This window comes from Aquarana catesbeiana, linkage group LG01 (genome assembly GCF_042186555.1).
Source record: "Aquarana catesbeiana isolate 2022-GZ linkage group LG01, ASM4218655v1, whole genome shotgun sequence".
Lineage (NCBI taxonomy): Eukaryota > Metazoa > Chordata > Amphibia > Anura > Ranidae > Aquarana > Aquarana catesbeiana.
Genome location: NC_133324.1, coordinates 384,195,989 through 384,219,224, shown reverse-complemented (window position 1 = coordinate 384,219,224; position 23,236 = coordinate 384,195,989). Strand labels below are relative to the sequence as shown.

The following is a 23,236-nucleotide window of genomic DNA, read 5'->3' as shown; positions in this document are numbered from 1 at the left end:
TAGTATCCTGAGTCTTTTGCAGGTTAACTAATTGATGGGACCTGGTAGAACTTGATTATTCTCAAAACTCTAGAATTTGGACTTTCCTCACTTTTCCTTTCTATGCTGGTAGATCAACGCTGTGTTTAAAGCCAGTATCAGGTGAATATGAAAAATGTGAAGGAATTGACTTTGAAGATTTCTTGAAAAATCAAGGTTCACTACTAGCAACAAAATGCCAATCTCGTAAAAATAACATTGACTCCCTTGTCGTGAACATTGTGCCAGTGATGGATATCCTGATATCCTCAGTGTGCACTGATGAGAAGTGGGATCTGCCATATGTTGTTCATCTGTGGCCCAGTGTTATCCTTCGCAACTTGCTTCCCTACCAAATGACATACTCACTGGAGGTATGTAGCTTTATTTAAATAATACTGATTGTTGTTTAACAGAAATGCAAGCGTTTTACCAGGATGGTGTTATTGCAAAATGTATCCCTCTCATTCATAACATGCTGTGGTTACTTATCTCCCTTAGGCCTCATTCACACTTGCTCAAAATACTGATGCTTAACAAACGTGCCTATCAAATTAAAGCGAGTTGTTCGTTGAGTTTTGATGTGTGATTAACTCGCATTAAAAGCACTCCCAAAATGCCCTGTGTGCATTTGACACGTGTTAAAAATGCACAACAAATGCCTATATTTTTTTGACTGTTGTGAACAAGGCCTAACTCACCACAAACCCTCTGCAGTTGCGTGCTGACGCATTTATAGTGCATTACTAAAGACTTGAATGGAAGGAGTTAAGATGCTTCAACTCCTTCCAAACACCACATGAAGCTTTATTTTTGAAGCGCAACAATGTGACATGGGGCAAACGCTTCATGTTTTCATAATGTAAACAGCACTCGGTGCTGTCCATATTATCATTTGCAGACTGCTTTACTAGGAGAGGAGCATTAAAAACGTGCCTCACACTCAGGGCCGGCCGTACCATGGGTCCCGCTGGGTTCATTGGGCCTAGGCAGCACTTTGACAGGGTTGGAAAATTTACGCCCAAGATTTTTTTTCCAGTAGTTTTGTGTGTCATCCAGGGGCAGACTGGGCCGGAGGGCAGGGTGATAACTACCCCCCCCCCACTGCCCTGTAAAAAGGCTACCGTGTTGCCCTAAACACGTATACTCATAGTTGCTGGGCGCGAGAGTGCTCGCACACAGTCTAACACCGGCTGTTAAACACCCGAGCACACATGAAGAGCTGCCCCTATACTGCCCTAGCCCACTTCTATACTGCCCTAGCCCGCCCCTTGGACTTGAACATAATGGTATGTCATATAATTTTGCATATAGACAAGGGGGGTTTTTTTTGGGGGGTGGGGGGCAGCATTTCATACTTGGACCCAGGCAGCACAATGTCTTGGGCTTGCCCTGCTCACACGCCTGCTTTTAATGGCAGGGTTAACCCAGGCCTAAAAAGCATGTTATAGTGTAGTACCCAGTGTGCCCTCTTTGTGGCAGTTGATATACATTGTATCTATATCTTAACTATAAATACCAAAATGCTAGTGTGACTAAAAGGTTAATGTAGCCCATAACAGGCATGTTTTTATATGTAATAACCTATCGGAGTGCACTAATTTACTTTCTCACAAACCTCGGTATGAAGTTTTATCCCCAAACCATATGTAAATATCAGAAGGTATCAATAATATTGCATTTTAATATGTTCCCCAACAATTAAGTCTTAAAGTGAACTGCTGTTATAAGGTGTTCTAATATTTTTAGGGTAAAGAAGATGGGCATGTTACAATAGAAGATGGATGTTCGGCCCAGATACACAATGCTGTAATAGATCAATCAAAACTAAAGCTACGTTTATTAAATTACCATGACATGAACTGGGAAGCCATGTATGCAATCAAGAGCAAGCAGCAGGATATTCACTTTGCCACATTCCGTTGTGTGTCAGACCTAGACAAGACAGAACTGGACATTGCTGTCCATGTCACTTATACTACTGGGCAAACAATCATTGCAATTCACAGTCCATACTGGATGGTCAACAAGACTGGAAGGATGCTGCAGTACAAGGCTGATGACGTACATCGAAAACATCCTGCTGACCACAAGAAGCCCCTTTTGTTCTCATTCAAGCCAAAGAACTTTATCCAAAATAATAAGGTATCATTAAGCTGAAGTTAAAATACTTGAACCACTCTTTAATTTAAAATGTTGTTTGTAGATACTGTGAGATCTTTTAAAGTACTAATGCAAAATGTCAGAAATCCAAAAGCCAAACCGCTGTTTGCGAATTCTCTGTATGTTATGTTATGCTATGCTATGCTATGCATGTCATTTTAGACAAATTACCGTATATACAGCAAGTAAGGTGAGCTGGATTAGGGATGGAAATTGCAGGACTACAAACACCATGTTTCTGAAGCTAGAGATGTGTAGAATCATGTATGTGTTCTAGTATGCTGCAGAATATATTATATAAGAGATTAGTCTAACATAAACAGTAACTGGACTAGTAAGTTCCTTTATAGAGATCATCTGTATGCATTTATAGTATTAGAGGAAATATTCAGGGATATAGAGCAAATATCAATTTGTAGTAATACGCATAGCCCATTCTGCAAATTAATCTTCACCATCTCATGATAGACTTGCATTCAGTTCAATGTATGCCATATACATAGTTATATAGTTAGGTTGAAAAAAGACACATTGACTCCATGACTCTTATTAGTTTGGTTGCCCTTCTCTGCACTTTATTCAGTTCCCCAAGATCCTTTTTGAGAACTGGTGCCCAAAACTGAGCTGCATATTCCAGATGAGGTCTTACTACTGATTTGTCCAGGGGCAAAATTATATCTCTCTCGCTCTCTCTCATCTGCAAACTTTGAAATTCAAATTTTTCCATAGATGCATACAAGCATCAACTTGGTGACATTGGTAGAACAGGAAATAAGCCATAATGTATGGAATATGTAGTTATGGGCACTCAATCATTTTATATTGTCAAAGGCAGCATATATAGATGCAAAAAGACATAATGATTGCATGCAAATTGAACTGTACCCATTGAACTTTGATCGGTTCTATTCACAAAGGTTTTTTATTCTCAGATAATGACTGAGCAGATTTCGCAATAAAAACAAAAAATTAATATTCCATATGTTGACACTACTTTTCATGTATAATCATTTTGGTAGTATTTGGAACATACAAACAACACCCTTGTTGTTTGGTTCTTTACTACCAGTTGTTGGCCCATATTAATTATTGTGGTATTTTTACAGGTGCAGCTCATGATAACAGACAGTGACTTGTCAGACCCTTTCTCCCTGGATACAGTAGGCACTCATGGTGCTGTGAAGTGCAAGAGCAAACACATGGATTACCAAGTAAGTTAAAGAAGATCTATAGTCACAGCATACACTTTCATTTTATAACATCAGCATTGTAATAGCAATTCAAACAATAGTTGTTTTTGACAATCCAGTATACACTTACTTGGAAAATATCCTTTTACGTTGGTATTGCTGCCTATCTGCAGCTTCCATGATTCTCTGTATGTTATGCAGCTTCTCCTTTGCTCATTCCTTTAGTTTACTTTTGATTTCTAACTATTTCAAACTACATATCACATGGTACCTTTCTGCCTGCAAGCAGTGAATCCAGTACTGACTCCACCTCCTGGAACTCCGCCTCTCAGCACCTCTGTAGTTCAGAATGTCGGTAGGATCTATGAAATGTGTAACACAGCAGTATCTACTCACAGGGTATAGTGAATGCGTGTCACAGAATTCAAGAAAGTAATTGTATGGGATATTTCCAAAAGTACACGTTTTTAAAATTCAAAATCATTCAGATTAATAGGAGTAGGCTAGAAATAATTGAAATATAACATAGAAATTACTATATCATTTTACATTTTGACCATAGATAGCTTTAACTAATTTGATTTGAAAAATAATACATTGTTTTGTGTTTCTTATGCTCTTCAAAATGAGTGTATACTTATTTACTGTTTTCTGCTTTGTTTTAGGTTGGTGTATCTATTTATGCCAGCAGTTTTAATCTCACCAGAATTGTCACATTCACACCATTTTTTATGATCACAAATAGAAGCATTTATAATGTGGGTGTAGCTGAAGAAAATACAGTGAGAATAATTAAAGTTCCTTCTGGACAGGTCAGTACTATACAATTTTCAGAACTGCTGTGAGAAATTATGCCTTTTGAAGAATATTGGTAGTGTGGCCATCTCCCTCTGTATATGTCTATTTCCGTTCCTTTTTACTATGGGCATTGCTAAGTTTAGGGATTCCCTGGGGGAATAAATGTAAATGTTGTGGGGCTTATATAATTTAAAACTGGATAAGAATAATTTTGCCCAGATGTCATCTCTTCTGCTTTTCCTTTGGTCACTTTTACGTTTGCGCCTGCTATCGATCTTAATCGTGAAGTACAGGGCATGGGCAATTTGTTCATACACCACCTTCAGATGATTGGACACTGGCAAGCCAGTACTTTGCAATTCATATTTAATTTTCACTTAGAATATTGCCTATTGATAAACAATGAGATTATTCTATGCACAATTGCTAATGAAACATTCAGTAAATTATTTCTTTCAAAATAAATTATTTCTCTTTTAAGCAGTGGTGAGGCATTTCATTTTACTTTTAGTCATGTCATATATTTAAGAAATTATTATGATTGTTTTATGTCCATTAATTTTGTCAGAAATGAAGAGTCTATTAGTTCTTGACCCAGAACAAAAAAAAAAGTGGGCTGTTCCTGTGTTGATCCTGCTGTTTCTGCCTAAACAAACAGCTCACTGTACCCATTGAAGCTGTTCCATCTTTTAAAGATTCTGTTAACAAAAAATGTAAGACGTTTTTAAAATCTCCCTTTACCCTGGCAGGCAGGAGAGTACTGGGCCTAATTATAGCTTCCTTTGAGACAGCACCCTTCCTCCAATTCCATTCAAGAAATCTCCAACTAAAAATTCTATAATAAGCAGGCTCTTTTCCTGGATCTACCTATGCTTCTAACCCCCCCCAAAACAAAAAAATCCTTGTTTTGATGGATCATGAGTTGAATTCTTACAGTGGAAAAATCCTTCCTCACCTACAAGTCTGACACAAATGTTTGCCAGGCTGGAGAGGAGTCTTCAAATCCTTGACAATTCAAGAAACCTGGTCAAGGCAGAAGGCCAAACAGGCTGTCCCTCCAGCATTGGACCCCCTTTCTAAAGGGACACCCGTTTCAGGTGTAGTCAGACAATGCTACTGTATGGCATATATCAACCATCAAGGGGCACAAGGATTTTGTTACCTTGCAGGAAACAAACTAGATTATCTCATAGTATATTTTAACATAAATAGTAAGCCATCTGGCTTCAGAGATAACATCAGTTAGGGACAGTCCCAGGAGGGACCAGCTTAAGTGTATTAGCCCTAATACAAGAGCCCTTGATAATTTACAGAATCCTTGAAAACAGTCCAAAAATACCAACTAAAAAAACAGAATAGAAAAAGAAGACAAAGGTATAGTAAACAGTGGTATTCAACACTCCTGGGGAGGATGAGAGCTTACCATGAATATAGGCAAAAAGATTAGACGTTCCTGGGTCTTCCTGCATTCTTACATTCACACACCCCTCCAGGACTGTTGGAACATTCTTATGCTCTAAGTACCAAACCTCTGTTGCCCAACTGTATGAACAGAAGACCAGGTGTCGGCCTTGCAGAGTTTTACTAGGTGCATGTTCACTCTTCTGCTGATGCAGCTTTCAGCTGCAAGCTTCTTGCAGTGTCACTCTGAACCTGTGATTTTTACCCCTGTTCTTGGGCCTGTTGGTACAGTTCATTGTCTAGTTGTTGCCCACCCTTATATTCATTGCTTTGGGGCATTACCTGGTATATGAATAAGTCACTGGTATCATGTACTGTATGATAAACATAAGAGGAATTTAGACTTTCCTGTAAATTCCATATGTTGGAGGACAGGGCACAGGCCATCCTCCTTAAACTATACTTGCTAATCTGCATTGCTACAGAACTGAGAACTCAAAGTGTGATAGGGTTATAGGGAAGGTGCCCTGGGGGGGGGGGTCCTTAAAATCTTTCCAGTATCCAGGCCCGAAGGTACAAAGCTTTAATTCATGATGTATGAATAAGTCGCCTGTGTCCTGTACTGTACGCAAAGATATAGAATTTACAGGTAAGTCAAAATACCTCTTTTTTTTTCTGACATTGACCCAAGGCCATAGAAGCAGGACACTCAGTAGGGAACTTCAAAAACCTGGCACCTATACTGCTTCCTCCACACCCTAAATTTGGGTCAAGAATCTTAATTTGTATCAAATTGTATTGGCCGCAAACAGTTATAACTATCATTTCATAAATATATTTACATGATTAAAATCAAATGTATCATTACTGCTTAAAAAAAAAAAATTCAAAGAAATACATTACATCAGCCTTTCTCAAACTTTTTAACATAGGGCAACCCTTGAAATAACTTTCTGGTCTTGGGGAACCCCTGCTAAAAATTACTATAGCTACAGCTCATAATACATTTGTATGGTGGTCAGTGGGAAGAATGCTCCTTACACGTGTGGTCATTGGGATGATATAACCCCTTAAACATAGCTAGAAAGATCAGTGGTGTCAGTGAGAACTTATCTGAGAGGCAGAAATAGCTTATTGCTTAAGGAACCCCTAACAACCTCTGGGGGGACCCTGGTCGAGAAACCCTGCATTACATAATGTTCCAAAAGCAATTGTGCATCGAATAAATAATCTCTTGTTTAAGCAATGTTCTATTAAGTGAAAATGAAATATGAATTGCAAAGTACTGGCCTACATAAAAAACTTGTAATTGGTTAATAATGCCAGATTCTCCAATTCAGTAAAATATCTACATAACATTCTGTAGTAGTAAAAATATAGTTATTCATGAGAAGTTATACAAATGGATGTTGAAGATGCAAGAAAAAAAAAAAAAAACCTCTCAACTAAAGTTTTGCAAAAATATGTACATTTCTCATGGTTTGGATAATAAGTTACCACAATGAGGACCTAGGGCACCCAGTAGAACACCTGGGGAACATGCACTGGGTGCCAAGGCCTAGTAACGCCCCATCTTTTATACATTTTTTTTTTTTTTTTTGAATCGCAGGATGTATTACATAATTTCCTTAATAGTGCTTGACCTTTGTTTGCTTGTTGAGACTACAACCACAAATAAACTGAGATAAGTAAAGATGGAAGGAAATAATTTTTTTCTTATTTCAGTGTGTACCACTTTGGCCTGATTGTGTGAAAAATAAACTGACTGTTGAGGTTGAAGGCTCTCAGACTCCTCCAAAGAGAATAAACTTTGACAAACAGGACAACTGCACTCTGCTTCATCTTGATGATAAGGTAACTCCTTGTGCTCAGCAATGTCAGTTTAACCTGACTAAAACCTCGTACACAGGGTTCGATTGTTGGCAGGGGATTATCTATTCACAGACTGTTGTCCTAAAATCTTACCGTTGGTACTCTCCTTTTGACAATTGTTGTCCAATTTTCGGCCAACAAATGTTGGATGGCAGGCTAGTAAATTTTTGGCGGACAACGGTTTGACACCAGCTTTTTGTATGGTCAGTACACAAATCCGTCACACAAAAGTCGAAAGTACAAACACGCATGCTCGGAATCAATGCTCACCAAACACAAAATTAGCAGATGTGTCCCAAAGGGTGGTGCTCAAGAGCTGAAATTCCTCGTAGTACGTCACTACATTTGTGTTTGTGGCACAACAATTGTGTACTGTTAGTATGCAAGACAAGATCCTGGTACATGCTATTTTGACAAAAATCTGATGCTCAGTTGGCCAACAATCGTACCGTGTGTACGAGGCTTTAGTTCTATTAAGGCTATGTTTAGTTTTTCAAAGCCTGAACGTGGTCCATATAATTTGAAATATTTTCAGTTTGTTCGTGTATTCTATTACCAATTGTTTAAAATTTGCCGCAATGTAAAATACTCCCAAACCATACTTTTTTTTTTTTTTTTTTTTTTTTTAAAGTACAGGACCTGTAATAGTTAAAAGATGTTTCTACTTAATTTGTACATTCCTCACAAATGTTTATTAAAACAATTATTTTCTCTAAAATACACTAAAGTTATCATTAGTCCGACAACCACACCTACACTCTATATTAGACGGAAAATGTATTTAGTTTTTGGTTTTGGGATTTTAACATGTAATTTGTGTTATCAATCTTTTCAGTTATTCATTATTTTTCAGTATTCATGTGTTCATTCAAGAAACTGAAGAGATTTGTAAACATGAAACATGTTTAATAATCTTCCCACTGCCATTATGAAGAAATCTGATCCTCCCCTCTGTGTGCCCGCACTCGACTACCCCACAGACTCTGCTTTTAGAGACTGGGGGAGAGCAGCAGGGATCAAAGGGCACACAGGAGACACCAGGTTGTGGAAGAGATCAGATTGTGCGCACAGCGCGAGAAGGATCTAGTGATAGGAAGGGTACTCTGCAGGGCAGTGGTGGTGGGGGTCACATTATTAATCTTTATTTTATTTTCTTTATATATAAAGAGCTGCAGTCGATAGCTGCTAATCACAGCTATTCATGATTCAGCAGAGTCTGAGACACTTCTACTAAGTTCATGGTCACTAAAGTGACCATGAACATATAGTCTAAGCCTGAGTTCACACTTATGTGAATTGGATGCTGGTTTCCCCGCATCCAGTTCGCATGACAGTAGACTGTGACTGGCTCTCGATGAAGCCAGTTCACACAGCTCTGGGGCAGGAGCGTTCTGAATTGGAAAAGGGTCCTGTGTGTCTTTGGCTCAGTTTCAAGTGTGAATTCAGGCCAAAATTTGGACCTAATTCGCACCTAAATCGGTATACAGGGACGGGCCCCCTGCTGTGACCCGTGGCCACATCAGAAAAAGAGGAGATTAAGGGGGAATATGATCAACATGTACAAATACATAAGGGGTCCATATAGTTAACTTGGCATTGAGCTTTTCACTTTACATTATGACATCAAAACATTTTTTTTCGGGTTTACATCCACTTTAGAGTATAAGATTTCCTATCATTTGAGCCCAGTCTTGCCACAAAGAGTTAATCCAGCTCTGAGCAATCCTCTTTTATTGTTCAGTGAGATAAAACTTGACAAACAGAGAAAAACTTTGTCAAATCCTCCCCCTTGCTGTGAGTGTCAGGTGATTTACATATCTCGTGCACTAGCCTAAAACATGCATTATTTTTTAATTCCCACCCCCACTCCTTTCTTCAGCAGCTCTGCAAGGATTGGCTGTTCCACACCTCAGCATGATTTGGCATGCTGAAGTCATGTGGTTACTTTCCTGTTTCTTCACTGGATGTTAGAGATCATAGCAGAAGTTCAGTGTAAGAAATACACTGGAGGAGAGGAGAAAACGGAAAATTGAATACTCACCTTTCTGTAATTTTCCTTTCCTGGTGCCTACCCATGGCATCATACCAATAGTTGGTAGCTCCGCCCTCGACCAACCCACAGGACCACGTAACTCTATAAAAAAGAGTTACTCCCCCCCTCAGGTATTCTTGTAACTAGTCTTCAGAACCTTAAGGATTATTGAAGGGAGGGTGTATGCTGCCATGGGTAGGCACCAGGAAAGGAAAATTGCAGAAAGGTGAAGTATTCAATTTTCCGTTTTCCTGGTGCCTCCATGGCAGCATACCAATGGTAAATAACTAGCTTACAGGGTGGGTACTGCAATGATAATTTTTTAATGAGTTTACAGAACTGAACGTTCTAAGGCCCTTCCCCCAAAGTCTCGGGAGGTGAGGACCGCCGGATCTAGGCTATAGTGCGACATGAAGGTGTTGAAGGATGACCAACTAGCCGCTCTGCAAATTGTCTCAGGGGAGACCCGAGCCAAAGATGCCCAAGAGGAAGCCATTCCCTGCGTCGAGTGAGCATTCACCGCATTTGAGACTGGGAGACCACTAGCCTGATATGCCTTCTGGATTACTTCCACGATCCAGCTGGCCAAAGTTGTTTTGGAGGCTGCCATTCCTTTCCTTGCGCCCTTTGGAATAACAAATAGTCGATGATCCTTGTGGAATTGTTGTGTCAGCTCCAAGTAACGCCTCAGGGACCTTGACACATCTAATTCATGTAGTTTTAAGGAGGTTGGGTCCTCTCCGAAGGCTGGGAGAACCCATTCTTGATTGAGATGGTAGACTGAGGGAACCTTCGAGACAAACTGATGAATAGGCTGCAGAACTACCCTGTCTGGGAAGAACGTGACATAGGGTTCTTGTGCTCCTAGAGCTTGAATTTCCGACACTATGCGCCCTGATGTGATGGCGATCAGAAAGGTTGTTTTCCAGGTAATGTCTTCCAATGCACATTCCTCAGTAGGTGCAAAGGGTGGGCTGGCTAAGGCATTGGGGACAACTGTCAAATCCCATTTGGGGTAAAGAGTCTTCCTGGGAGGAGGTAACCTAAGGACTGCTTTTAGGAAACGGTCTACGAGGGGATTTAGAGCCCAGCGTGTGTCCGTTAAAGCTGATAAGGCCGATTCTCGGGGGCTGGGATGTAAGCGGCCCGAAGATCGACCAAATTGTTCTCCGCCCAAGATATAATTGGGGCTACTTCGCTGGTTAGGGACCTGCTGCGTGTCCCCCCTTGGTTTTGAACATAGGCCACTGCTGCTCGGTTGTCCATTTGGAGCAGTATGGACTTGCCCTTGAGAAGAGGATCCAGATGTAGAATTGCCATCCATGCTGCCCTTAGCTCTAGGATGTTGGAAACCATTCCTTCCGCCTTGAATCGCCACCTCCCTTGCACTAGCTGGTTCAGGTAGTGCGCTCCCCATCCTAACTGACTTGCATCCGATGTCAGGACGGACCATGAGACGGATCCCAGGGAACGATGGACTAGAAGGTTGGGTGGTCTTGTCCACCACCAGAGGCTGGATTTCATGGCCAAGGTGATGATTATTAACTGTCCCAAATGCTTCTTTCTCCATTGCGCCAGAAACCCCAATTGGAAATCTTGTAGATGCCACCTGGCCCATTTCACCATTGGTATGCAAGATGAAAGGGACCCCAGGAGGCTCAGACAGTCTGATGCTGGGATGGAGCGGCTCCCTAACGTCTGCTTCACCTTCCGTATCAATATCAGGATCTTCTCTGGAGGGAGTGACACAGCCCTCTTCGGGGTGTTGAACAAAGCTCCCAGGTATGTCATTTTTTGCGTAGGTATCAATTGACTCTTTGAGTAATTGATAAGCCACCCAAATTGGGACAAAGTGTTCAGGACTAACTGTACTTGCGCCTCCAGAGTTCCTCTGTGTTGCGACAGGATTAGTATATCGTCTAAGTAGTGCAGTACCCTGACCCCCTTTTCTCGAAAGGGGAGCCAGGATGGCCAATAAAACTTTGGTAAAAGTTCTGGGGACTGATGAAATCCCAAACGGCAGGCACTGGAACTGGAGGCGGAGATCGCCCACCTTGAACCTGAGAAAAGGTTGGAAATGATGGTGGATGGGGATGTGAAGGTACGCATCTTGAAGATCTATAGAGACCATCCAATCCCCTGGTTGCACTGACAGGATGATTGTGTTCAGGGATTCCATCTTGAAATGTTCTACCCAAATGTACTTGTTTAGCCTCTTCAGATCCAGTACGGGCCTCCAGCCTCCTGATTTCTTGGGGACTAAAAAGATTGGGGAATAGAACCCCGAGTGTCTCTCCGAGTCGGTACTGGTAGAACTGCCCGCTGCTGAAGTAGTATTTGGATAGACTGAAAGAGAACCTGCTTCTTTTCCTTGGAAGTCGGAATCTTGGTGGACTGGAAAGAAAAGGGTAGAGGACGGCTTTTTAACTTAAAAAAAAATGCCCCTGAAGAACCGTGGAGACTGTCCATGGATCCGTGCAATTTTCCACCCAAACCGGGGCAAAAGACCTGAGTCTTGCTCCTACTGGACCGGATTGGGTGGGTAAGGAGTCAAAAAAACTTCTGGCCCTCAACCGCTGATGTTGAGGCCTTCGGCTTCCCCAATTTAAGAAAAGTGGCTTGTGAGCCCTTCCAGCCTCTTCTGTACTCCTTACCGGGCCGGTACGTTCTGGCATCCCTAGATCTTTGTTGGGTGGCTGGTCGTGAGTTGAATTTCCTTCTCCTATTCCTATCCTGGGGAATTAGGCCACTCTTGCCACCTGTGATTCTGGTTATGGCCGTATCCATTTTCTCGCAGAACAGGGCCTTTCCATCGTACGGAATACGACACCAGGACTGCTTTGACGATGGGTTCGCTGACCATGGTTTTAGCCATAATGCTCTTCTGGCTGTAATGGAGTACAGCATGGCCCTCGAGGAACACCTCAGGATATCGTTGGCTGCTTCTGCCATAAAGTCCGAGGCCAGTTTCAGCTCATCCAGTGCCTTGATGATTTCGTCTGCCCCTAAGCCTCTTCTGAGAGCTGCCCCAATATTAACTGACCATACTCTGGTAGCCCTGGAGATTGAAGACAGCGCCACTGCTGGTTTGCAAGCTCCCCACGTTGCCTGATAAATTTTTTTAAGATCTGAATCGATCCTACGATTCAGGGGATCCCTGAAGGAGACTGCATCTTCTAAAGGCAATGTTGTGTTCCTGGCTAATCTCATGACTGATTCGTCCACAGTCGGAACAGAATCAAAGAGTTGAGCGTCTGCCTCTGCCAGTGGGTAAAGCTTTTGGAACCTATTGTAGGCGACAGGTCTCTTGTCCACTTTCCGCCAATCCTCCGTAACCACTTCCTTAATTTCATCCATCAAGGGGAAGTTTAAAACCTTTTTTGTTAGCTGAGGAAAATTATTTTTTGGTTTTGGATGGAGGTTCCGGGTCTTCCTCCCACTGAATCGCATCTTTCACTGCGACAACGAATGGATCCACCAAGGCGAAATCAAAAGATGTTGAATTATCCTCGACTGCAACCGATTCGTCCTCTGAATTAGCCTCCGAACTGGGTCGGAGAAAAGGCGTCTCCACCGGTCTCTCTTCCACCGGTGGAACTGACTGATCCTGAGATAGGGCTAGCTCCCGGATGGAATCTTTGATCAAATCTTTAATTGAGTCTGTGGACCCTTGCTTGTTTGCCGTGGCTTCCAGGAAGCACTGACTACATGCCAATTTTCACGGTATGGCTTGTTTCCCGCAGACCCAGCAGGCTTTTTTCCCTGGACGCGTTGACCCGCTCTGGGAGTCACGTCTGCTTGAGGTATGATGAGGTGACCTCCGACTGCTTCGGGAAGCATGAGCAGAGGATGAGTGCGAGTGACCAGAGCTTCTGTGACCTTTTGACCTATCGTCAGAATCTCTGTGGGAAGATCTGCGAGATGAATCACGGTGCGGGCTGTGGAAATAAAGTAAAAAGGGATATTTCCATTTGCCCCAAGAAAGCTCTTTTAAAGAAGAAACTTACCTGTTTGATGCAGCCCTTACCTAGTGGTATGTTGAGGATCTTTATTTTGATGCGGCATTGTGGTGACAAATAGGCACAAAAAGGGATAATATTAATAGTTCTACACATGTATATCTAAATATACATGTAACTATCATATATATATATATATATATCCACCCATAAACACATATAAACTTCTACCTTGGCTGGGCTCCATAATAGGGAGGCAAGGTAGAGAGATGGAGAAGACACCAGCAGCTGTCTTCCCTCTGACAGCCTGGCTAAAATGACACTCCAGGCTTGCTTAAATAGCAATTAGTCTAGGGTGTACCAAAATGGCCGCCGCTTGGCCTCAGAAGGCTACTGCGCATGCACCGTGTGTTCCGCCAAAGCTCCGCCCCCCGAGGTGATGAAAATGTGCTGAGAGACGCGCACGAAGCGTGCAAACACACAGGAGGGGAGGGGGGCAGCCATCGGAGCAGGAGGAGGCTGCACTAGGCTAACAGCGATTCCAGGAAGCATGCTGTGAAAGAGGGGAGCGGTATGCCGGTCTATCTTGCAACAAAAACAGGTACTATGTCACTGAAGGACCCAGACCGATTGGAATAGCCAGCGTTAGAGACAGACGAGAAGGAAATGCTACTGGATCTCTCATGCCCCGAAAAAGATCCACAGAAAAAAACGGGCTCCCATACTTATATGGTGCATTTAGCAACCCAAGTAATGGGACTCCATACTGCAGGAGAGCATGAACCTGCAATGGTCACACCATATGTCGGTGAGGTAGGGCTGAACTGTGATCCTGCAGGGATGAGGACAGGAAAAAAAATACCTGAGGGGCTGAGTAACTCTTTTTTTTTTTTTTTTAATAGAGTTACATGGTCCTGTGGGTTGGTCGAGGGCGGAGCTACCAACCATTGGTATGCTGCCATGGAGGCACCAGGAAAATGCATATTGACAAGGGGAGTAGAGGTGGGCTAGGAGTCTACTGACATCACGACTCCACCCACCGAGCTCCAGACAACAGGCCCACCCACAGAATCTGCAGTTTTTCGGCTCTCATAACAGACAGAGGGGAGACATCTTTGACAGTGAAGGTGGGGGGGGGTTACATTACTCTAAATAGTCAAATTTTTAAGGTATGAAAGGTTTAAAAAATAACAAATTGGCATAATGAAGAGAGTGCATAGTTTTTTAGTTTTTTTTTTTTTTTTTTATAACCTTCTAATTGGTATTTTGCCTTTTCTTGCAGCTTGGAGGCATATTAGTGGATGTCACCCCAAGAGACCATTCTACTGTTATCACTTTTTCAGACTACTTTGTAGGGTCAGCTCCATTTCTTATCATTAATGATACAAAGGAACAAATCGTTGAATTTTACCAAAGGTATTGCAGTCATTATTCACTGTTTTTCTGCTGTGAGTTTAGTGTTAAATTTTAAAAAGATTGTTGTGTCACAAATGGAACTAGCTCTAAAACTGATGTCTGGCAAAGTACAATTATTTGTTATGCAAATGTTTATTTAGAAGTATATTTTTGCGTGCACCTTATGGTGTTTGTCTTTTTTGTAACACAAATAATTACTGACTATCCTATGTGTTTTTCCCAGTTCTGTCAACACAGAACCAGACAAATTAACACCTGGAAAACTCACATTATATGCCTGGGAAGACCCTACCAGTGAGAGAGAATTATCTTGGAAATGTGGAACAAGCACAGGAAAAGTCATTCAAACAGAGGTCATTATACTGTTCTAGTATTGTCATTTAACACATTGATCATCGACTATTCTTGTTCTTTTTTTTTTTTTCTGCTTGGTTTAGAACTCTCTTCACATAATGTGTATTCATACTGCACCACAGCACATTTTGTGCAAAATAGATGTTTGTTTTTTACTGATGAGATACATCTTAGCAGGAAGTGCTTTACTTGCTATTTATAATATCTTCATTTATCTGCAGAATAAATATACTGCGATCTTGAAACCTGGCTGAAAATTCCCACAAACATACTATTTTTACAGTAAATTAGTTCATTGTCTATTCAGACAACCTTGTAATTCTGGCACCCCTGCCAGACAGCTTATCTAGGTCCTGGAGCTCCACTGCATAGCCAAAACAGTTTTCTCATAAACACGCCATGAACCTGTTGATTGGACAGTGATGGGTCGTTACTCTGCTCTCTTCTCTTGTCAGCTTATGTGTATGGCAGCAGAGCCTGCTTGGTTACTAGTAAGGATGAGCTCAGGCATGTTCGCAGACCACACGTGCAGAGCCTGACAGGAATCAGCATTGCGGAATGCTAATCACAGGCAGTGAGACATTTCTCTCTGCATCTCTGCAGCCGCGCATCGGGACAATGTCTCCCTGCTTGTGATTAGCGCTCTGCAATGCCGACTTCCTGCGGGCTCTGCACGTGCGAACATGCCTGAGCTCATCCTTAACTACTAATGCTGGGCCTCTCTCTGCCACTAGCCTATGACATAGAGATTCAGAAAGTTGATATCAAGGCAAATATAAGCAGGTGTATGTGTGTAAAATTATTGATATTTTTTATGTTTAGGACAGAGTTGAATACCACAGACTCGAGGACTGTCTTCTCTACGTGGTGTGTTTCCTGGAAGGTTTACAACGGATTGTGCTTTTCACCGAAGATGAACGTGTTTTCAATGTGACATATGAAAATGAAAAGGCAGAATTGGCAGAGCAAGAAATCACAATATCATTGTCAGATGTTGGCATTTCTCTAGTAAATAACTATTCCAAACAAGAAGTATGCTACATAGGCATCAGCAGGCAAGTTTTTTTTATTTCGTCAAGTTGTCATTACATGCCTAAATGTATTATTTTAAAATAGTGATTACGCAAGTGTCATAATTAAGTGTAAAATCTGTGAAATATATCTGTATTTGGAGAGTGGTTCTGTCAGGCTTGTAAAAACAAATTCATATTTAGAAGACAATAAACGCACAAGTGTGAAAAAAGGAAGTAAAAAGGTAAAATATACCTGTAAAATATAATTTACGTACATAAAATGTACATTATTTGGGGATACTGAAGGTTTTCACCCATATTTTGAACAGAGGGGTCTGCCCCACTGGAAATAGGCGATCTGTTCCAGATGGGAGGCGCGGGGGGTTGGAGGGAGGGGGGGGGGATAGGGGGGGGTGTGCGGGTGTGCTTCCCTTTTTTTTTTTTTTTGGGTGTTTTGTTTTGTTTTTCTTTTTCTTCCTCTCTCTCTCTCCTGCTATGCCTCATGGGATTGGCCAGATGCTCCTTCCAGTAATGAAAAATGGGAGTAGTAAATTTCGTCACATATAACATGAGGGGACTGAATACAGAAAAAAAAAAGGTATAAAATTAATCAGGAGCTGCAGCTCCTGGACGCAAACGTGGTGTTTTTGCAAGAAACCTATGTTACGCACTCAGGTAGGGGATTAACATCGCATTTGTTCCCAAAGTGGTTCTATGGGGATGCTGGATCAGTACATTCTGGGGGAGTAGCTATAGGGTTCGATAGAACAATGACGTTTGAAGAAGAGGAGCGATTGGCTGATCCTGGAGGCAGGTTCCTGTTTGTGAAAGGGAAAATGTTTGCGACGTGGATTACATTGGTGAATATCTATGCTCCTAATAGAAACCCGGAGAACTTCTTAAAGAGAATTTTGATGAAACTAGAATCTTTTAAAAAAGGCAAACTAATAGTCGCAGGGGACTTGAACCTGTGTATGGACCCTGAGGTGGACACGTCAAGGGACGAGTTAAAATCGGGTACACAGGGTGGGATACTCAAAAAAAAGTTAAAACGCCTTCAATTAATGGATGCGTGGAGGATAAGCCACTTAAAAGATCGTGATTATACTTTCTTCTCCCCTGCCCACAGATCATTCTCGAGGCTAGATTACATTTTAATAGAACATCAGTTGGTCCCTTTCCTGAAGGCAGCAGAAATTAAGGCTATTACCCTGTCCGATCACGCACCGGTAAAAATTCAAGTAGAGATCGCCGGGGTGGATCGGCCTAGGATAAGTTGGAAACTTAACGACTCCCTCACTCAGGATCCAGATGTAGTTGTGAAAATAGAGCAGGAATTAAAAAGTTACTTTGAGATTAATGATACAGAGGACATATCCAGGTCCACCCTTTGGGAAGCACACAAAACCTATATAAGAGGGATTTGGATTGCTATTGGAACGAGGAAAAAAAAAGAGAGGGGGGAAAAGTTGACACGCTTATATAGGGAGATTCAGGAAGTAGAACAGAGTACAAGACCCAGGGGGCTTCCAGAAAAGCATGAGCTAATTAAGAAAAGAAGAGACCTGAATGAGTTGCTGGAGAAGGAAAGGAAGTGCGCTTTTGACACGATAAATAGAGACCTGTACCGAGAAGGGAATAAATCAGGAAAGTGGATGGCTAGAAGGATCAGGGAAAAAAAGAACAGGACCTTTATACCTAAAATGAGAGATGAAGAGGGGAACCTAGAATTTTCTACTCCTAAAATTGCTAGAATATTCCACTCTTACTACAGTGCCCTATACAAGGTAGGCCGAAAAGAGAGATTGAGTGATAACAAGAAGGAAAGGATAAGGGAGTACCTGCGGGGACTAGACCTTCCCACGGCAGAGAGGGATATGTTTGAGCGTCTTGATGCCCCCATATCCCAAGAGGAGGTAGAAAAGGCGATAAAGAACACTGCCCTGGGAAAGAGCCCGGGCCCCGACGGATACTCTGTAGCATACTATAAAAAATTTTCTGAAATACTTGTACCCAAATTGTGTGACTATTTGAATGCCCTCGGTGAGAATGAAGAGTCCCGAGAAGAATCCCTATTAGCGTATATTACCTTTATTCTGAAAGAAGGAAAGGATCCAGCCTCCCCCGGAAGCTATAGACCAATCTCGCTGCTAAACGTAGATACAAAAATCTTCGCTAAAATACTTGCAGATAGGTTGAAAAATGTATTAAAACAGTGGATACATAATGACCAGGTGGGATTTGTCCCGCGTAGGGAGGGGAGGGACAATTCTCTGAAAACATTTCTTCTCATGCAGGAAGTAATCAGGAGCGATATCCCAGCAGCTTTGCTATCAATCGATGCCGAAAAGTGGATTGGGGACTTATGACTGAAACCTTGAAACATCTAGGACTGGGGGAGAGGATGATGAGATGGATCCTTTCATTATAGGCACCCCAAGGCGAGGATTAGAGTGAATGGGACCCTGTCTTGTCCCCTTGAACTTTTTAACAGGACAAGACAGGGTTACCCTCTCTCTCCGATTTTGTTTATTTTATCCTTAGAGCCACTTTTAGCGGCTTTTCGTAAGAACGAAGACATTCAGGGAATCAAGGTTGGAGCGAAGGAGTACAAAATAGCAGCATTTGCTGACGATTTGCTATGCTTCATTACCTGCCCTAGAACGACAATCCCCATGGCGCTCAAGGAATTTGAGTACTATGGTGGATTGGCAAACTTTAAAATAAACATGAGCAAGTCAGAGCTCCTAAATATATCAATCCCTAAGCGAGAGCAGAGAGCACTTCAAGCTGGGCTCCTATTTGTATGGTGTGAGAGGGAACTGGCTTATCTAGGTATAAAAATACTACCCTCACCGGGGGACTTGTTCGCCGCTAATTATATGCCCCTACTCAACAAAACTAAAGATCTATTGGGTAGGATGAGATATAAAGCCCTGTCGTGGATCGGCAGGATAAATGCGATTAAAATGTTTGTCTTGCCCATGTTAATATACACTTTTCAAATGGTCCCAATAGCGATCCCCCCTATATTTTTTGTTAAACTACAGTCTTTAATTTTAAGATTTATATGGGCACGCAGGCACCCTAGGGTAGCATATGACATTTTGACGAAGGATAAAAAATTGGGAGGGTTAGGCGCACCGGATTTTAAAAAGTATTACCAGTCGGTTGTTATCTCCAGGATAATTGACTGGCTACACAGTAAACAGGAGAAAAGCTGGGTGAACATAGAAATAGCACTGAGTGGGGCGGATATAGAAAAATTAATATGGAATCCTCCACAATATAGGAATCTGGGAAATAGAGTTAATTTTTTGACTAGGAACACTTTTAGAATTTGGGATAGGGTAAGCAAGAGTTGCCATTGGGAATTTTACTCACCACTGCTATCACTATTAAATACGGATTATTTTTTACCTGGGAAGGAGGAACACTTATATTTCACGAGATGGGCAAAAAAAGATGTAATACAACTACAGGATGTGATGAGAGGAAATAGATTGTACACTTACACTGAAATCACACAGGCCTGGGGGAACAAACCACTGGACAAGTGGAGGTACGCCCAGATACAGCACTTTACACGATCACTGCCACAACCACTGAGAGGAAAAGACCAGTTAAGGGTCATAGAAAAATTATTAAGCACCCCCACGTGTGTGAAAGGAAGTATTTCTAAATTATATAGCGTTCTAAGGGGGGAAGCTAGTAAAGGATACCCCACTTTCTTGGAGAAGTGGGAAAAGGAAATAGGAGGCTTAGAAGGTAAAGCACACAGAAGTAAGATTTTAAAGATGGTTTATTTAACGGCAAGAGACCCCCGGACACATGAAATGGCCTATAAGGCGATAGCAAGATGGCATAGGATGCCCCAGAAGGTGCATGAATACGATGCTGAGACCCCACCAACTTGCTGAAGAGCATGTGGAAAAATTGGCACCCTTGCCCACCTTTGGTGGGAGTGTTCTAAAATCCAGGAGTATTGGGGAGAAGTCCTGGGCAAAATACAACAAATAACGGGGGAGCAGGTCAATAAAAATCCCTGGAAGTGTCTGTTCCATGATACGGAAAGAGAGATTTCCCAATACACCAAGTCAGTAATCCCATCCCTTCTAAACGCGGCTAAAGCATTGATCCCGTGTCATTGGAAGGGGGTGGAAGCCCCAAGGATGAAGGAATGGATAATAAGGGTAGAATGGGTTAGAGAAATGGAAGAAGCAAGACACTCGATGGAAGGCCGGCAAGATAAATACACTAGGACTTGGGCAAGATGGCATGAGTATAGGAACACAGAGAGGTACATGACAATTATGGATGCTTGAGGACCGTAGAGGGGGGAGAGAGAGGGAGGATGGGGGGATCCCCCCCTTTTTTTTTTTCGTTCCTGTGGGGGTGGGGGGAAGGGGGGAGAAAAAATAAATAAGTAAATATTTGTACCTTCAGTGGATAAAAGGGAGAGGGAAAACCTATTAAAAGTTTTGTATTAAAGAGATTACAATTTTTCTTAAGCCACAATGATGCGAAAAAGAGAGGGGGCGCAGCGTAAATGACGCAGCTGACTTAAAATCTCTCTAAAAGCTTGCTGATGTGGAAGGAAGGGAAAAGAAAAAAAAGGAAAAAAAAAAATACATGCCTAAATGTATTATTTTAAAATAGTGATTACACAAGTGTCATAATTAAGTGTAAAATCTGTGAAATATATCTGTATTTGGAAAGTGGTTCTGTCAGGCTTGTAAAAACAAATTCATATCTAGAAGACAATAAACGCACAAGTGTGAAAAAAGGAAGTAAAAAGGTAAAATATACCTGTAAAATATAATTTACGTACATAAAATGTACATTATTTGGGGATACTGAAGGTTTTCACCTTTTTAGGAATGAAAGTGTTCTATGTTGGAATTTAGAAGAGGTGAGAAATTCACACATCTCGGTGTTATCTGCCATCTCCTATTGTATCTAGGTTGAAGCATTCCTAGGCTTAGTTCTGCCAAAACACAACTGAAGTGTCAACGTATGATAAGAACCACCATCGGCATTGGGGATGAGATCAGACATTTTCAGATCCTAGCCCAGACCCTCCAGGAAGTGGTCATTGTGCACTGCCAGTTGTAAGCGGCCGAGGCATTCACCACCCCACAGCCGCATGGTATACAAGGGGCATGTATATACGTATGTGTCCCTGGAATCACATTTGGCTTTATATTTTCTATAAAACTATTTTGTACCTCTGTGCTGTTTCTCATGTGTCTGCTCTATCCGGATGCAGTTGAGAGGCATAAGGTAAGGAATGTGAAAACAAAAGGGGCAATATTTATAAAGCAGTGAATATGACCTTCACTGCAGGTAAAGCAATCACTGTAATTTAAATTAGATACACCTGCAGCGAATGTTTGATGAATGCAACATCCACTGCTTTATAAATACTGTATATCTTATAGCCTCATGCATTCTAACACAAAATGTTCATGTTTTATCCCAAGAGTTAACATATAATGAATACTGTATAAAGCGATGAGAACACAATTAATGTATGGTTTTGATGATTGTGCCATATAGTTCAGATGTCGTTTGGGAGACAAAGAAGAGGAGTCGATGGAGGCCACTGAGTGTGAAACAAACAGAAAAGTTAGAATCGGTCTACAAGGAATACAGTGAGTCTGGCCCCACGGACATTAAAATTGTTGAATTGGATGCCAATGCCCAGGTAATCCTTGTAAAGTATTCTTTTATTTAAATACATCATTTTAATGCTATCCACTTGTTTAAATAAAAAAGTTTACATTTGTTTGGTTATACAGGTTAACATAAACTGCAGAATCATATATGAAATGTAATAAAATAAATTTGAATTTGTTCTCTTCATTTGTATGTTGGTATTATTTTATATTCAACTTATAGAAGAGCAAGGGATATATTTACGGCAGGGTTGTTCTAGAAATAAAACAAATTAACATGATTTATAATCATTATTCTTCTCCCCATAAAACTCTCATTAACCACTTCAGCCCCGGAAGATTTTATCCCCTTCCTGACCAGAGCACGTTTTACAATTTGGCACTGCGTCGCTTTAGCTGACAATTGGTCATGCAATGCTGTACCCAAACGAAATTTGCGTTCTTTTTTTCCCACAAATAGAGCTTTTTTTTGGTGGTATTTGATCACCTCTGCGGTTTATATTCTATAAACAAAAAAAGAGCGCCAATTATGAAAAAAAACAATATTTTTTGCTATAATAAATATCCCCCGAATTAAAAAAAAAAAAAAAAAAAAAACAAATTTCTTCATCATTTTAGGCCGATATATATGCTTCTACATATTTTTGGTAAAAAAAATTGCAATAAGCGTATATTGATTTGTTTGCGTAAAAGTTATAGCATCTACAAACTATTAGAAAGATTTATGGCATTTTTATTATTTTTTTTTACTAGTAATGGCGGTGATCTGCGATTTTTAGTGGTATTGCGACGGACAGATCGGACACTTTTGACACATTTTTTGGGACCATTGACAATTATACAGCAATCAGTGCTATAAAAATGCACTGATCACTGTGTAAATGTCACTGGCAGGGAAAGGGTTAACACAAGGGGTTAAATGTGTGTTCCCTCAGTATGTTCTAACTGTATGGGGATAGGACTGAGTAGGAGAGGAGACCTATCGCTGTTTCTACTTACTAGAAACAAACGATATGTCTCCTCCCCTCTGACAGCACAGGGATTTGTGTGTTTACACACACAAATCCCAGTGCTGGCACTCGTGATCACGGGCCACATGCATCAGGTCACCCGCTGTGCAGCGCGCGCCCTCTGGTGGCCGAAAAGGGGAAGGATGTACCCATACAGCATTTCGACCAGGAGAGCCATTCTGCCGCAGTATATCTGCACGAGCCGGTTAAAGCGGGGGTTCACACAAAAATGGAACCTCCGCTTTTTGGAACCCTCCCCCCCTCTGGTGTCACATTTGGCACGTTTCGGGGGGGGGGGGGTGCAGATACCTGTATAATACAGGTATTTGCAC

The 23,236-nt window shown here is 41.5% G+C and overlaps 1 protein-coding gene across 2 annotated transcripts in view; it reads left to right on the top strand.

The window, feature by feature from the left end:
* The window catches only part of VPS13A (vacuolar protein sorting 13 homolog A), a 370,607-nt gene that overhangs the window by 252,355 nt on the left and 95,016 nt on the right, over positions 1-23,236 (top strand). For both annotated transcript variants that reach the window (XM_073633920.1, XM_073633912.1), the window contains exons 47-55: positions 113-392; positions 1,768-2,163; positions 3,288-3,392; positions 4,037-4,183; positions 7,296-7,424; positions 14,716-14,849; positions 15,073-15,202; positions 16,026-16,258; positions 21,776-21,923. In XM_073633920.1, the coding sequence (XP_073490021.1) occupies positions 113-392; positions 1,768-2,163; positions 3,288-3,392; positions 4,037-4,183; positions 7,296-7,424; positions 14,716-14,849; positions 15,073-15,202; positions 16,026-16,258; positions 21,776-21,923 (1,702 nt within the window). The remainder of the gene's footprint in view (positions 1-112; positions 393-1,767; positions 2,164-3,287; positions 3,393-4,036; positions 4,184-7,295; positions 7,425-14,715; positions 14,850-15,072; positions 15,203-16,025; positions 16,259-21,775; positions 21,924-23,236) is intronic.